General features: G+C 46.8%; 1 protein-coding gene across 1 annotated transcript in view; it reads right to left on the reverse strand.

The window, feature by feature from the left end:
- NID1 (nidogen 1) overlaps positions 1-7,422 on the reverse strand; it is an 83,468-nt gene extending 76,046 nt beyond the window's left edge. The window contains exon 1 of the mRNA XM_027046989.2: positions 6,836-7,422. Coding sequence (XP_026902790.2) covers positions 6,836-7,060 — 225 coding nt within the window. The 5' untranslated portion in view covers positions 7,061-7,422. The remainder of the gene's footprint in view (positions 1-6,835) is intronic.
- Positions 7,423-13,160: the final 5,738 nt, after the last annotated feature.

Below are 13,160 nucleotides of genomic sequence, written 5' to 3' on the forward strand. Positions count from 1 at the left end.
GGAAAAGAGAGCCAACAAACAGGTAAACTAATAAACGAACAACCTGGTTTTAGGTGGTGATGCATGCCATGATGTAAATAAGACAGCATGCCGAAAAAAAAAATCACAAATGGGGGTCTGCGTGTGAGCAGAGGCTGCACAACAGGAAGGCGTAGCCACAGAACAGCGGGGCCTTGTGTCCCAGGCAGAGGGAAACCAAGCACCAAGCATGACAAGCTGGCTGTGGTGGGGAGAGAAAGCAAGCTGGTGTGGCTGGAGCCTGGCAGGTGAGAACAGGGTGAGGGATGGGGGCGGAGACACCTGCTGGACAGGGCCACAGGAGGCTTTGGGAGCGTGATGGGAAGTCTGGATGTCGTGGAGAGCGAGGGAAACCTTTCGAGGGTTTCTGACCTGGGGGTGACAAGGTCTGATATAGCTCTCAAGGGTCTGCGGCCACTGCCCTAGCTCACAGTGCCTTTCATTCCTGTGACATTACACACTCCTTTTCTCTACACTCATGGTCTCATGCACAGTAACGTGCACAGTCCTGCCCACCTGCCATTTTCACAGGCCTCGCCTCTACTCATCCTGTAGCTCCAGCGGGGTTGGGAAGGTTCTCCTGTCCCCTCCATCTAGCTCAGGTGCCATCACGGTATCCGGGCTTCTCTTTCATAGCACTTGTCACAGGGGCAACTGGTCAATTATGGGTATAATCATTGGTTCAATGTCTGCCTTCCCCAGCAGACTATAAGCTGAGAACAGAAACTGATCTTGTTTCAATCTGTATCTCTGAAGCCTAGCACCATGCCTGGCATATTAGGCAATAAACTGTTTGCTGAGTGAATGGATGGCATATCTTCACATTGCACTGAATTTTATGAGAAAAAATATCCACTGTCTTGAAATAGAAATGCACATATTCAACCCCTGGTCACTCAAAAAATATTAAAAATCTAAGATAAAACGGAGCTCAGAGATAATCTTGTCAAATCTCTTCATTTTAGAAAAAACAAGACCAGAAAAAACATGAGGGTGAGAAATGAAGTGATTTGACCTCAGCTATAAGTTGATCAACAGGGGTACCTGGCTGGCTCAGTCGGTAGAGCATGTGACACTTGATCTCAGGGTCATGGGTTCAAGCCCCAAATTGGGTGTAGAGATTACTTAAAAATAAAATCTTAAAAAAAAAAAAAAAGTTGATCACCATAATGACTCAGATTCATTTTAGTCCCAACTGGAAATTAATAATCTTTTAAGTATTCTATTATTCAACCAGGGCCTCTGCTACACCATGGGGCACCATTGGGCAAATCAAATGCAGGTGTCCTTTCCTCAGTGGCCCCAGTCCCAGGCTGAGGTTTAGGGCTTGGTCAGTTGCCTGTGGGATGGGCTCCAGCTCTCACTGCCCCCTTGGTCATGGCCCTTGTGCAGCAAACAACCTGTAGACCCTAGGCGCTGGCCCTGGGCTCAACCAACAGATTCATAAACTTCCCATATGCCAGTAAGCGTGTCCCTTCTATGGGTAACAGCAACGGGAATAGGACCTGATCTCTGGGAGCGGGGCGGGCCACCTCTCGACTAGGATGGGACCCTGAATGCCCTCCTAGCAAACTGGGGCCACAGCTCTGGGCTGCCGCCTCCAAGGAAAGTCATGGGACTATGTTGAACATGGAGAAACACCTATTTAACTTGAAGTTTTCTGTGAAAGAGCTTAAAAGAAATGTCAAACACGATTAAGAAGGAGAGGCTGAGGGATGCCTGGGTGGCTCAGTCAGTTAAGCACCTGACTCTTGGTTTTGGCTCAGGTCATGATCTCCAGTTTCATTAGGCCGAGCCCTACGTTGGGCTCTGCACTGACAGTGTGGAGCTTCCTTGGGATTCTCTCTCTCTGCCCCTCCCCCTTCTCCTCTCCCTGCGTGTGCCTGCACGTGTGCTCTCTCTCTCTCTCTCTCAAAATAAACAAAAAAAAAAAAAAAAGGAAAGGCTAAAAAAGCTGAGAGTAAAAAAAAAAAAAAAAACCCATTCAGAAGAGCAGCACAAATGTTTTGAGAACACACACTGAAAATGAAATCTGCCAAAAGAACCAAGCAATTAACTTCTCGAGCAGGAGTGCTAAGGTTAATGCGGTGGGTGCAAGCGTTCAAACTGCAGGAACAATGGGCAAGAGAACAGAGGCCATGGCCATCTGGTTAAGTGGATGCTAACTGAGGGGTATGAACCTTGACAAGATTTCTGCCCTGATGGACCAACGCCAACACCAATGTGCAATGCTGGATGTTTCTATGCAGCAAATGGTAGGCACAGGAGTAGCACCACTACCCTAACAATACTGCAAAACCAAGTCCATATGCGGCTGTAAGACATGACCCATGAAGCTGGCCTTAATGTCCACATGCAACCACCACAAGGTCAGGTAGGTTCTGCAGATAGGTAGGTTGCTTCCCAGGGAACAGGATGCGCTATCACAGCCTGGCTCCTGATCAAGAGTAATTTAAAGAACAGGTGCTTCTGTTAATTTCACTTGCTTCTGAAATGTGTTGTGTGTTTATATAGATAAGTTGCACTTCAATTACTCTAAGAAAGCTGTGTATGGCCAGAAAGCTTAAATACTATTTGGATGGAATGCTTTCTCCTGCCTTGCTGTATTTCCCAACGCATTAAGAAATACCAGGGAGTTTTCACCTTGACAGATTTGATGATTGGTGATGTGTAAAAGCACAGGGGCATATTTTTGTAGATGCCTTTGATAAAGCTAGCATCAGCTTGTTACATATGAGACATCTTTTCTCAAAAGTTACATCAACTGTATAGCACCAAAGTACTACAGAATCAAGTGTAGAATAAAGGTTTGGGGCTTTTTCAAAAAAGACACAATCTCTGCTCTCAATGAAGAAGAAAGCCCGCAGTTTTAGAGCACATTACTACATGATAAGCTGTCTAAATACATTAATTCAGTGAATGTTCACAACTCCATGAGAAAGGCAATGATGTTTCCGTTTTGCAGATGAACAAAATAAGGCTTTCAGAGGTTGGATAACTTACCCAGGGTCCACAATAAGTAAGTGGTAGAACAGAGATTCAAGCCCACACGTATTGGGCTCCAGAGACCCCACTCTTTCCACATTACCTACTAATACTCCCGTTGAACAGATTAAGTTATGTAAACATTTATCAATATATTAAGCTCCAAACCAGACAATATTGGAGTTACAGAAGAGTTCTAAGGACTGAGGGGTGCATGCAGTCCACAAGTACCGGTCAGTTAGGAAGGAGGAAGGGCCTAGAGAATGGGAGAGAATCTGAGAGGTTAAGAGATGGATAAAGTGGAAGAATGAAAGAATGAGTAAAGGGCCAAAGTGAGACATATTCTACTGTCTTAGAAGTGTTAAGGCAAAGCTGGAAATGAAGCTAGAATGGTAGGATGAGGCCCTGAATCCAGGTCAAGGAGTCCAGGGTCCTCTGAAGTCAGGATGGAGGGAGGGCACTAAAGAAATTGAACACCAGGGCACCTGGGTGACTCAGTCGGTTGAGTTTCCGACTCTTGACTTTAGCTCAGGTCCTGATCTCACAACTGGTGAGGTTGAGCTCCTCGTAGGGCTCTGGCTGACAGCATGAAGCCTGCTTGGGATTCTCTCCCTCTCTCTCTCTGCCCCTCCCTCGCTTGAGTGCACAAGCGCTCCCAAGCCCCTTCTCTCTCTCAAAAAAAAAAAAAAAAAAAAGAAAGAAACAACACTGTTGGAAAGTGTCACTGCAACAGGACAAGAAAGATACAGAAGCAAGGGCCTTCTGTGAAGGTGAAATGGGGAACTGATCACCGTGTTACTCAAGCCAATGGGCAACTCTTCAGTCCTCACCTTTTGTGCCCATTTAACCTTGGTGGTTCACTCCCTCCTCCTTGAGACACTTTCCTCATTTGGCTTCCAGGACTCCACTTCCTTTTCATTTCCTCTCAACTCACTGGCCACATCCTGTCAGTCTCCACGGCTGACTCCTCCTCTTTTCCCTGACCAATGGAGGCTCCCTTGGACCTCTTCTCTATTTGCATATACTCACCTGCAGGGGTCACTTTAGTTCTGTTTTAAATACCATCTATGTGCCAATGATTCCCAATTTATACCTAAAGCCTAGGCTTCTCTTCTAAATTCCTGATTCATATACCTACTCCATCCCAGACCCTTTACATTAGGTAGTAAATCACCTCCTGATATATAATTTACTTACTATGTTTGCTGTTTGTTTTCTTGGTCCCACTCCCCTGCTAGAATGTAAACTCCCTGAAGATAGGATTGTTTTGTTCACTTGTATTTTGAGTGCCCTAAATAGTGCCTGGTACATAGTAGGCACTTGGAAGGTATCTGTGGAATAAATGAATAAAAGGAAGGGGTAAGGCAGCCTCAAAACAGTGAAGAACCCGCATAAGGTACTATGAACAAGGAAAAGCAAGTAGTAAAAGTATCCGAGGAGAGGAGGGAGGTGAGTGATTTTCACTTTGCCACGTGGAATCTGAAGTGACAGATGGGCATTTGGGTGGAAACATCTGGTAGGATTTTGGAATTCTGGGACCAGTGTTTATTAGTATTTCTTCATCTGAAAAGAAGGAGGAGCTGTTTTGAGGATTAAATAACGTAAAACTAGCAGGTCCTCTGACACATGTGGTTATACTCACCCAATACTTTTCCTTCTCAGTGAATGTTCATATTCCTAGCCAAGTGCCCAGGACCGTGCAGACCATCTAGCTCAGACACACATCCCTGTCCATCCACCTTTTACTCAGGGCCATCACACAGTAGATGCCCCTCAGTCCTGGGAACGCAGCCCTCCAATGTGGGCCCTCTTTGAGGATTGCCTCCATTGAAAAACTGCTTGGCCCAGGATCACGCTTCCTTCCAAGGCAGCCCTTACCCGTGACTGATGGCTGCAAGGGCACAGAGACCGAGCCCTCTCAGGCACACTGGAGACAGCTCGAGACACCCCACCTCCAGAGCTCCCAGGGAGCTGGCTGAGACCTTTGCTGGTGGCTCAGCCTCTGCTCAGTTCTTCACCTCCCTGCCTCCATAAGTGTGGAAGTGAGGAGCCCTCCCCCAAGAAATAACCTGCTGGCTAATCTCCATTTCACAGTCAGCTTCCTGGGAACCCTTGGGGGAGGGGCGGGGGAGGGGGGTGCAGATACAACCAAGAGAGCTCCGGGATTCTTTCTCCCTGAAATGCAGAGTAAACCCAAATAGACCTGGAGGGTATGGCTTGACAGGAATCGTTTTTTCAGCAATAGATTTTCTAGGTCTTTAGAATGTAATGTGGTTAGTCTGATGCCACAAGTAAAGGAGGGCAGGAGGTCTCAAATTTAACACAGGGGTTCTGAACTTGGGGCTCATGAAGAGAATTCGGTGGTCTGTTAAGAAGGGAAAAAGAGAAATTTTATTTTTATTTTCAATAACTCCTAAGCGATATTTTAGCATTTCCTTCCATTATGAATGCAGGCAACAAATCATTAATGACCTTGCCACCAATAGGAGTCACTGATATTCCCACTTCACGTTTTAGTCATTGTAGATGTCTTCAAGCACTGTTCACAGTCCTCATGATCTTGAAAGTTCAGTAATTACCTGACCCTCCCCCCACCACTCTTATACCTTATATTTAAAATGGCTAAAAATTCACACGTTACTTCATACAATTTCTAATATTTGTATCTGTATTTGAACACAACTGATTTCCTTGGCAATCCTGCGGATGTCATTCTATGTAATTAAAAAATCTTATTCTAAGAAGGGGTCCGACAGGCCTCACCAGACGGCCCACGGAGGTCAGCCAACAAGGGCAGCACTCTCTGTGGGTGGAGACTTGAAAGACTCCTTCTTTTTAGGCAAAGCCGACAAGCTCCACGTGGGTGTTGTCCAAGGCACGGTCTGCCCCGGCCAGGCGAGGAGCACAGCCATTTCAAGGGCAGGACAGGCTCCCGCCGCTGTTTGCGCTGTTCCCCCCCACTTGTGGAATGCGCACAGCTTTATATGAAATCCACATGGTGCGCGGCTGGGGGAGGCGGCGGCACGGAAGGACTTTACCAAGTTGACAGCGTCCCCGGGCCCGGCCAGTTCTGAGAAGGCTCCAGAGAACTAAAGGCCACCTGGGCCCGCTCCCCCTTTGGGGCCCCCCATGGTGACAGTGCTCTGTCACAGGAAATTGGATCATCGGGTCGCCCTGCTTTCCCAGCGCTAAACTCTGGACTGAAACGAGCTCAACTGGAGAGCAGAAACATTGCCAAGACATATCCGGAGTCCACACTCACACATGCAGGCTGTCGGCTAAATTCCCGGGGCAGAGGCCGGGTTTGGCGGTCTTTTCCTGACCCGGCACCTACGGAAGTCCCAGGGCCCGCGCGCCGCCTGCGACCCAGCTCTCGCCTTTGCCCGAGTCCCGCCGGACCGGGTCCCGTCCCCAAGGGAACAGGACAATAGCGAGACGCGGACCGACTTCCCGGCGGCGATGCCGCCCACAGCCGCCGGAGAGGAAACTCCGCCCGGGGTCCCGGGGTCCCGGGGTCTCGGGGTCCCGGGGTCTGGAGGGCGCGCGCGGGGCCGCGCAGACGGGACGAGCCCCCCAGACCCGCGTGCTCCTCTGGCGACAGTGGCCAGGCGGCGCGGAGACGTCGGCGGGCCCGGCGGGGGCGGGAGGCCAGGAGACCCAGCGCCGCGCCCCGCGCCCCCGCGCCCAGCGGGTCCCGGTCCCCGCCCACGACGCCCACGTCCGTCCGGCCCCGCGGGCGACCCTGCCAGCCTCGGCCTTCCTTCCGACCCCGGCTCGGCCCCCACGCCCTCCTCCCCGACGGCCCCCACCGCCTGCCCCGGGTCGCACTCACGTAGACCGAGTTGATGTCGGATTTGTCGAAGAAGCGGAGCGCCCGCCTCAGCTCCAGGGCTGGGGACACTTGGTCATCCCCAGCCTCCAGCTCCAGGTCCCCGTGTCCCGGGCCGAACGGAAAGAGCTCCTGGCGGCTCAGGCAGCCCCCGGGCCCCGCCAGGAGCAGCTGCAGCAGCAGCGCCCGCGTCCACGCAGCCCCGCTCCGGCGGATCGCGGCCAGCATGTTCCCGAACGGCGGTCCCGCAAACCTAGCGGCTCGGCGGACACGGCCGAGGAAGGCGGAGTCGTAACCGGACGCCCCTCCGCAGCCCCTCCACGCCTCCCGCCTGCCTCCCGGCGATCCCACCCCTGGAAATAGGGGAGGGGAACAGGGGAGAGGGAGAGGGCCCCGCCCCGTCCACAGGGCGCGCCGCGGAGGCTGCCCAATGGCCGCGAGGGGGAGGGCGTGGGCGAGGGGCGACACCGAAACCCCCCGGCGGTTCCGACAGCGTCACCCTCGACCCCTGCGGGGTCTTGGGCGCTGGTGGCCCGAGGTTCCCGAAACCAGCCCGGTTGCCTCCGAAGAGCAGAGCTTGGGACTTTGCACCACTGTCCCCGGGTCAGGGCTAAGTGGGAGGGCGGGCTACGTGGAAACGCTCTGGATTCAGGAACACAGCCCAACCCAGGGCTGCTCGGGGGCGTCCGGAGGTCGGACTCACCGGGTCACGCCCCAGTTAGAGGAGGGGGTAGGTGCTGGGAATTAGCAAGCAGGGACTGGACCAGGAGCATGTTCCTGAACACATCCATCCAGATTTTCAGCGTTATTGAGTGCGGGCGGGATCCTTTGCCTGGTGATGTGGACGTTCGGCCAAACATGGGGTCCTACCCGCGAGACAAACTCACGAGTGTATAAAATAATTCAGTGTCAGTTGGGTGGGGTCCCCAAGTGATAAAGGGCAGTAGGGCCGGAATAATTGCCCAAGGAGAGCTTCCTGGGGGAATTGGGGGGTGGGAACGAACCAGGTCTTCTGGAAGGGATGGAATTTCATCAGGAGGCTGGGGAAGGGACGTTCTGGAACGTGGAGCCGCGAGTGGATTCAAGGCGCCATCCCCCAGTTGAGAATTTGGGAGGAAGGCTTAATACCAAACCTAGGAGGAATGTGAACTCACTCTAACACTCCCAGGGCAACCATTGAGAGTTCTTGACAAAGGGAGATTAAGCGGTATCCTGACGAATGGGTTGATCAGTAATTTGGCACTGGGTTGAAAATAGAGATGGGAGATTCAAGACTGTTGAAAGGGAAAAGGGAGTGGGGAGACGATGAGAAAGGAAAAGGTGGAAATTGAGAAGAATTGAATCTACGAGGCATTACAATGAAAGAAGGAATGAGACCTGATTTTGAATTTGATATGGGGGTTGGGGAGAGGACTTAAAATTGGGTGTACGGTTTTGAGCCCGGAGGCTGCCTTTTGAAGTCAGGGGGGAGGACCCAGGACAGCGGGTGTTGGGTATGTATTTGCTGGCAGACCTGTTAAAACCTGGAGGTGTCAACAGGGCATTTTTCTTGCCTGTTGCCAACTAAAATTAAGGACCTAGGACCCAACTTGAAATAACTCTCCCAAGAAACAGCAAATTCAGCATAATATAAGGAGCGTGAGTCCCGAACCAGTAGAAAACATAAAAAGCAAATGAAGTCCACCCTCTGAACATAAAATCTTTGCTCTACTCTCGACATCTTTTTCCTTTAAATTCATTAGCCATCAGAGAAAATACTAAGTTTCTACAGGTACTAGTTGGCTTTGCAACCGCAGTAACCCTCAGGAACAGAGACCCATCCCCATTTTACTAAAGAGGGGCACAGAGATTCAGAGAGGTTTAAATCGTTCTGCTAAGGTCACATGGCTGGAAGGCTTCAGGTGACCCAAGCTGGTCCAGGATCAGCTCCAGGACAACCTTAACCACTATATTAACCTTAACCAATACATAGCTTCTGTATTGTATTACTGTGTGTGTGTGTGTGTGTGTGTGTGTGTGTGTGTGTGTGTGTCTTGTTGTTAAAGTGACTAAGGCTGCTTGCAATCCATGGCAATGCAGTGGCTTTTCCTTCAACTCCCTCCGGGAATTGCAGTGCTCTCTGTCTCTGTTCCCCTGCCCCAAAAGTACTTCCTGACTACTCCATGCCACCCCTAGCTTCAGCTGCTGCACCTCTGGGCTTCCAGGCCCCAGCACTGCCCATTCGAATTGCCAAGAACTCCGTCGGAGGCTCCTCTTCTTCCTCTGTGCTTACCTGCACACAGCATGAAGCCTGAAAACACCCAGCTGGCTTTTTCCTGAGCCTGTGCCTCAGACTCTCTCCTCCCTCAAACCCCCACCCCACCTCCTGTTTCGCTTCAGAGCTACGCTGAAGCTATTGCCTGTGCCTGGAATGCTCTCACCCCTCTCATGAATTCTCTCCGTTTTTGGTGCTCAGGCAGCTTCTGAACCTCCTATTGGTTCACAGAATTTTCCTCGGCTAATAGAGGAGCAAGAGCATTTCTCCAGTCTACTGCTTCCAAGTACCAAGACCATTAAGACACAATCCCTTTTGTGCACAGCTCACGGTCTATGGAAGACAGACATACCAGCAACATGGTGGATGTTAGCTAGTTTTAGCAGAATTAATACTAGCAACTGTTGCCTAAGTTAGTAGCTTCAAGTAGATGTGGAGAAATGAGAGTTACAGAAGTTAGATAATGCACCCGGTTCCAGAGTGGGAAAGCCAGGATTTGAATGTTTTCAAATTTCAGTGTCTCTGAAACCAAAGCTCAGATTCTGCCACACCCTCCCGCCTTTCTATAAATGGAGAGGTTTCTCCCTCAATTTCCATCCACAAGGTGTATCTGCTCTGTTGTTTATACATAATGTTCATGCTGTATTTACATATGCTTCTGTTCACTTATTTCATCAGTATGTTCTTGCTCAAGTAAGTCTCATATGTACTGTAAACTGTCTGTCGTTTCCTATTTATAGCCCTGCACTCAGTGAACACTGCCTGGTGCTGGGGAACGTGACATCTACGCTGTGCTGCTGACTAGGACAATGTGGGCTGGCTGCCAGCCAGCCACTCCTTTAGGATTTCTAGTTTTAAATACATATAGATGCATAATCTTCATCATAGAATACTTAATTTTATGTAGTGCCCTGGTCATTTCCGAAGTGTATATAATAATTAGGTTTTTTTCTCTAGTTGTCTTGAGTGTCTTTTCCCCGGATATAAGCTCTTTGGGGAAAGGCTGATGTGTTCTATTCTTTTCCAGAGTCCACAGAGCCTCACTAATACTGTGTGCACATTAATAAAAGCTAACAGTTTGAAAACTCAGTAGTACTTTTAAGAACTATTTGATATCTGCAGTAGCATATGAACCCACAATGACATAATACACCAGTTTTTTTTATTATCTTTTTTTAAACCTGCCACTTTAGAGACTCATACTTTTTCACTGACTGCTGTCATCTGGATGAGACAAAAGGAAGACAAAATTCAGGAAGCAGGCTGTATCTATAAGAAACCAAGTTAAACTTTCTATATGGTTTATTCAGACAAAAGTCTAGGCAAATGAGCAGAGAAATAGCTTAACTGGCTATTTCACTGAAAAAGACATCTGTTCTAATCTCACTCTCCTGTGAGGTTTGGCCACTGACCACATATGGTTATGGAAGATTCCTTTATTTACTGGATGTTATGTAGAAATAAATGTGTTAGTGTCTCAATTCCAGGGGAATTCACCTGATTTGTGAATAAGATGATCACTATTTTAAACAACTTAACCTCAATTATTATCTCAGATAAAGATAACATAAATTAAATAACCATCCCCTAACAAAGGATGATAACTATTTGTGAGAGTATTTTTGTAACTATGTCATGTTCCAAAACAATGTTCATCCCAAGATAATATTATTGGAAACTATTAGGAGATCAATCCAAAGACATTATGGCTTCTCAGATCCTACTTTTAATTATCTTATTCTAACAATGAGTTTTCACATGTTAATCACTTTTTTCCAATCTTTATTGAGGCATAAATGACAAATAAAAATTGTAAACATTTAAGGTGTACAGTGTAATGATTTGATATGCATATAATATGTGAAATGATTACCATAATAAAGGTAATTAACATATCTATCATTTCACATATAGTCACCATGCTGTACATTATATCCCCAGAATTTATCGCATAACTGAAAGTTTATACCCTTTGACCAACACTTCCCTATTTTCTCCACTCTCCAGCCCCTGGCAACTGCCATTCTACTCTGCTCCTGCGAAAGAATATTGTGACCCATATTCATTTTAGATGGCCTACATGAATGTTTCATTGAAAATAATACTGATTTAGGGGCGCCTGGGTGGCTGAGTCGGTTAAGCGTCCGACTTCAGCTCAGGTCGTGATCTCGCGGTCTGTGAGTTCGAGCCCCGCGTCAGGCTCTGTGCTGACAGCTTGGAGCCTGGAGCCTGTTTCAGATTCTGTGTCTCCCTCTCTCTGACCCTCCCCTGTTCATGCTTTGTCTCTCCCTGTCTCAAAAATAAATAAAACGTTTAAAAAAATTAAAAAAAAAGAAAATAATACTGATTTAGCTGCAGGAGTCCCACAAGAAAACAAATAGGAGGCATCCGTACTGGTAAAGAAGTTAAACTGTCACTACTTGCACGTGACATGATATTTTATATAGAAAATCCTAAAGATTCCACCAAAAAAACTATTAGATCTGATAAATAAATTCAGTAAAGTCACAGAATATAACATAAATATACAGAAATCTGTTGCATTTTTATACATGAATAAAGGAGTAGCAGAAAGGGAATTTAAAAACAATACCATTTACAACTGCACCAAAAAGAATAAAAAACCTAGGAATAAGTGTACCCAGGGGTAAAAGACCTATACTCTGAAAACTATAAAATGCTGATGAAAGAAGCTGAAGATGACACAAACAAATGGAAAAATATCCCCATGCTCATGGATTGGAAGAATGAATAATGTTAAAATATCCATATGACTCAAAGCAATCTACAGATTCAATGCCAATTCCTATCAAAATACTAACAGCATTTTTCACAGAACTAGAACAAAAACTCCTAAACTTGTATGGAACCACAGAAGACCCTGAGTAGCCAGAGAAATCTTGGGAAAGAAGAACAAAGCTGGAGGTATCACAATACTGGGTTTCAAGATATGCTACAAAGCTGTAGTAATCAAAACAGTTTGGTGCTGGCACAAAAACAGACACGTAGATCAATGGGACACTATAGGAAGCCCAGAAATAAACCCCATGATTATATGGTCAATTAAACTATGACAAGGGAGGCAAGAATATACAACGGGGCAAAGGTAATGTCTTCAATAAATAGGGCTGGGAAAACTGGACAATTATATGTAAAAGAATGAAACAGAACCACTTTCTAAACACCACACACACACACACACACACACACACACACTCAAAATTAATTACCTAAATGTGAGAACTGAAACTGTAAAAATCCTGGAAGAGAACACAGGCAGTAATTTCTGACATCAGCCATGGCAACATCTTTCTAGATCTGTCTCCTAAGGCAAGGGAAACAAACGCAAAATTAAGCTATCAGGACTACACCAAAATAAAAAGCTTTTGTACAGCAAAAGAAACCACCATCAAAACAAAAAGGCAACCTATTGAATGAGAAAAGATATTTGCAAATGACATATCCAATAAGGGGTTAATATCCACAATACACACAGAACTTATACAACTTAACACCAAAAAGACAAATAATCTGATTAAACATGGGCAGGGAACCTGAATAGACATTTTTCCAAAGACATACAGATGGCCAACAGACACGTGAAAAGATGCTCAACATCATTAATCATAAGGGAAATGCGAATAAAACCACGATGAGATATCACCTTACACCAGTTAGAAAGGCTAATATCAAAATGACAAGAAATAGCAAGTGTTGCTAAGGACATGGAGAAAAAGGAACTCTCATGCATTGTTGGAAATGTAAATTGGTGCAGCCACTGTGGAAAAAGTGTGGATATTCCTCAAAAAAATTAAAAATAGAATTACCATAGGATCCAGTAAATCCACTATTAGGTATTTGCCCAAAGAAAACAAAATCACTAATTTAAAAAGATATATGTACCCCTATGTTTATTGCAGCATTATTGATAATAGCCAAGATATGGAAGCAACCTAAGCATCCATCAATAGACAAATGGATAAGGAAAATGGAATATGCATGTGTGCAGTAGAATATTATGCAGTCGTGAAAAGGGATGAGATCTTGTCATTTGAGACAACATGGGTGGGCATA

This window comes from Acinonyx jubatus, chromosome D2 (genome assembly GCF_027475565.1).
Source record: "Acinonyx jubatus isolate Ajub_Pintada_27869175 chromosome D2, VMU_Ajub_asm_v1.0, whole genome shotgun sequence".
NCBI lineage: Eukaryota > Metazoa > Chordata > Mammalia > Carnivora > Felidae > Acinonyx > Acinonyx jubatus.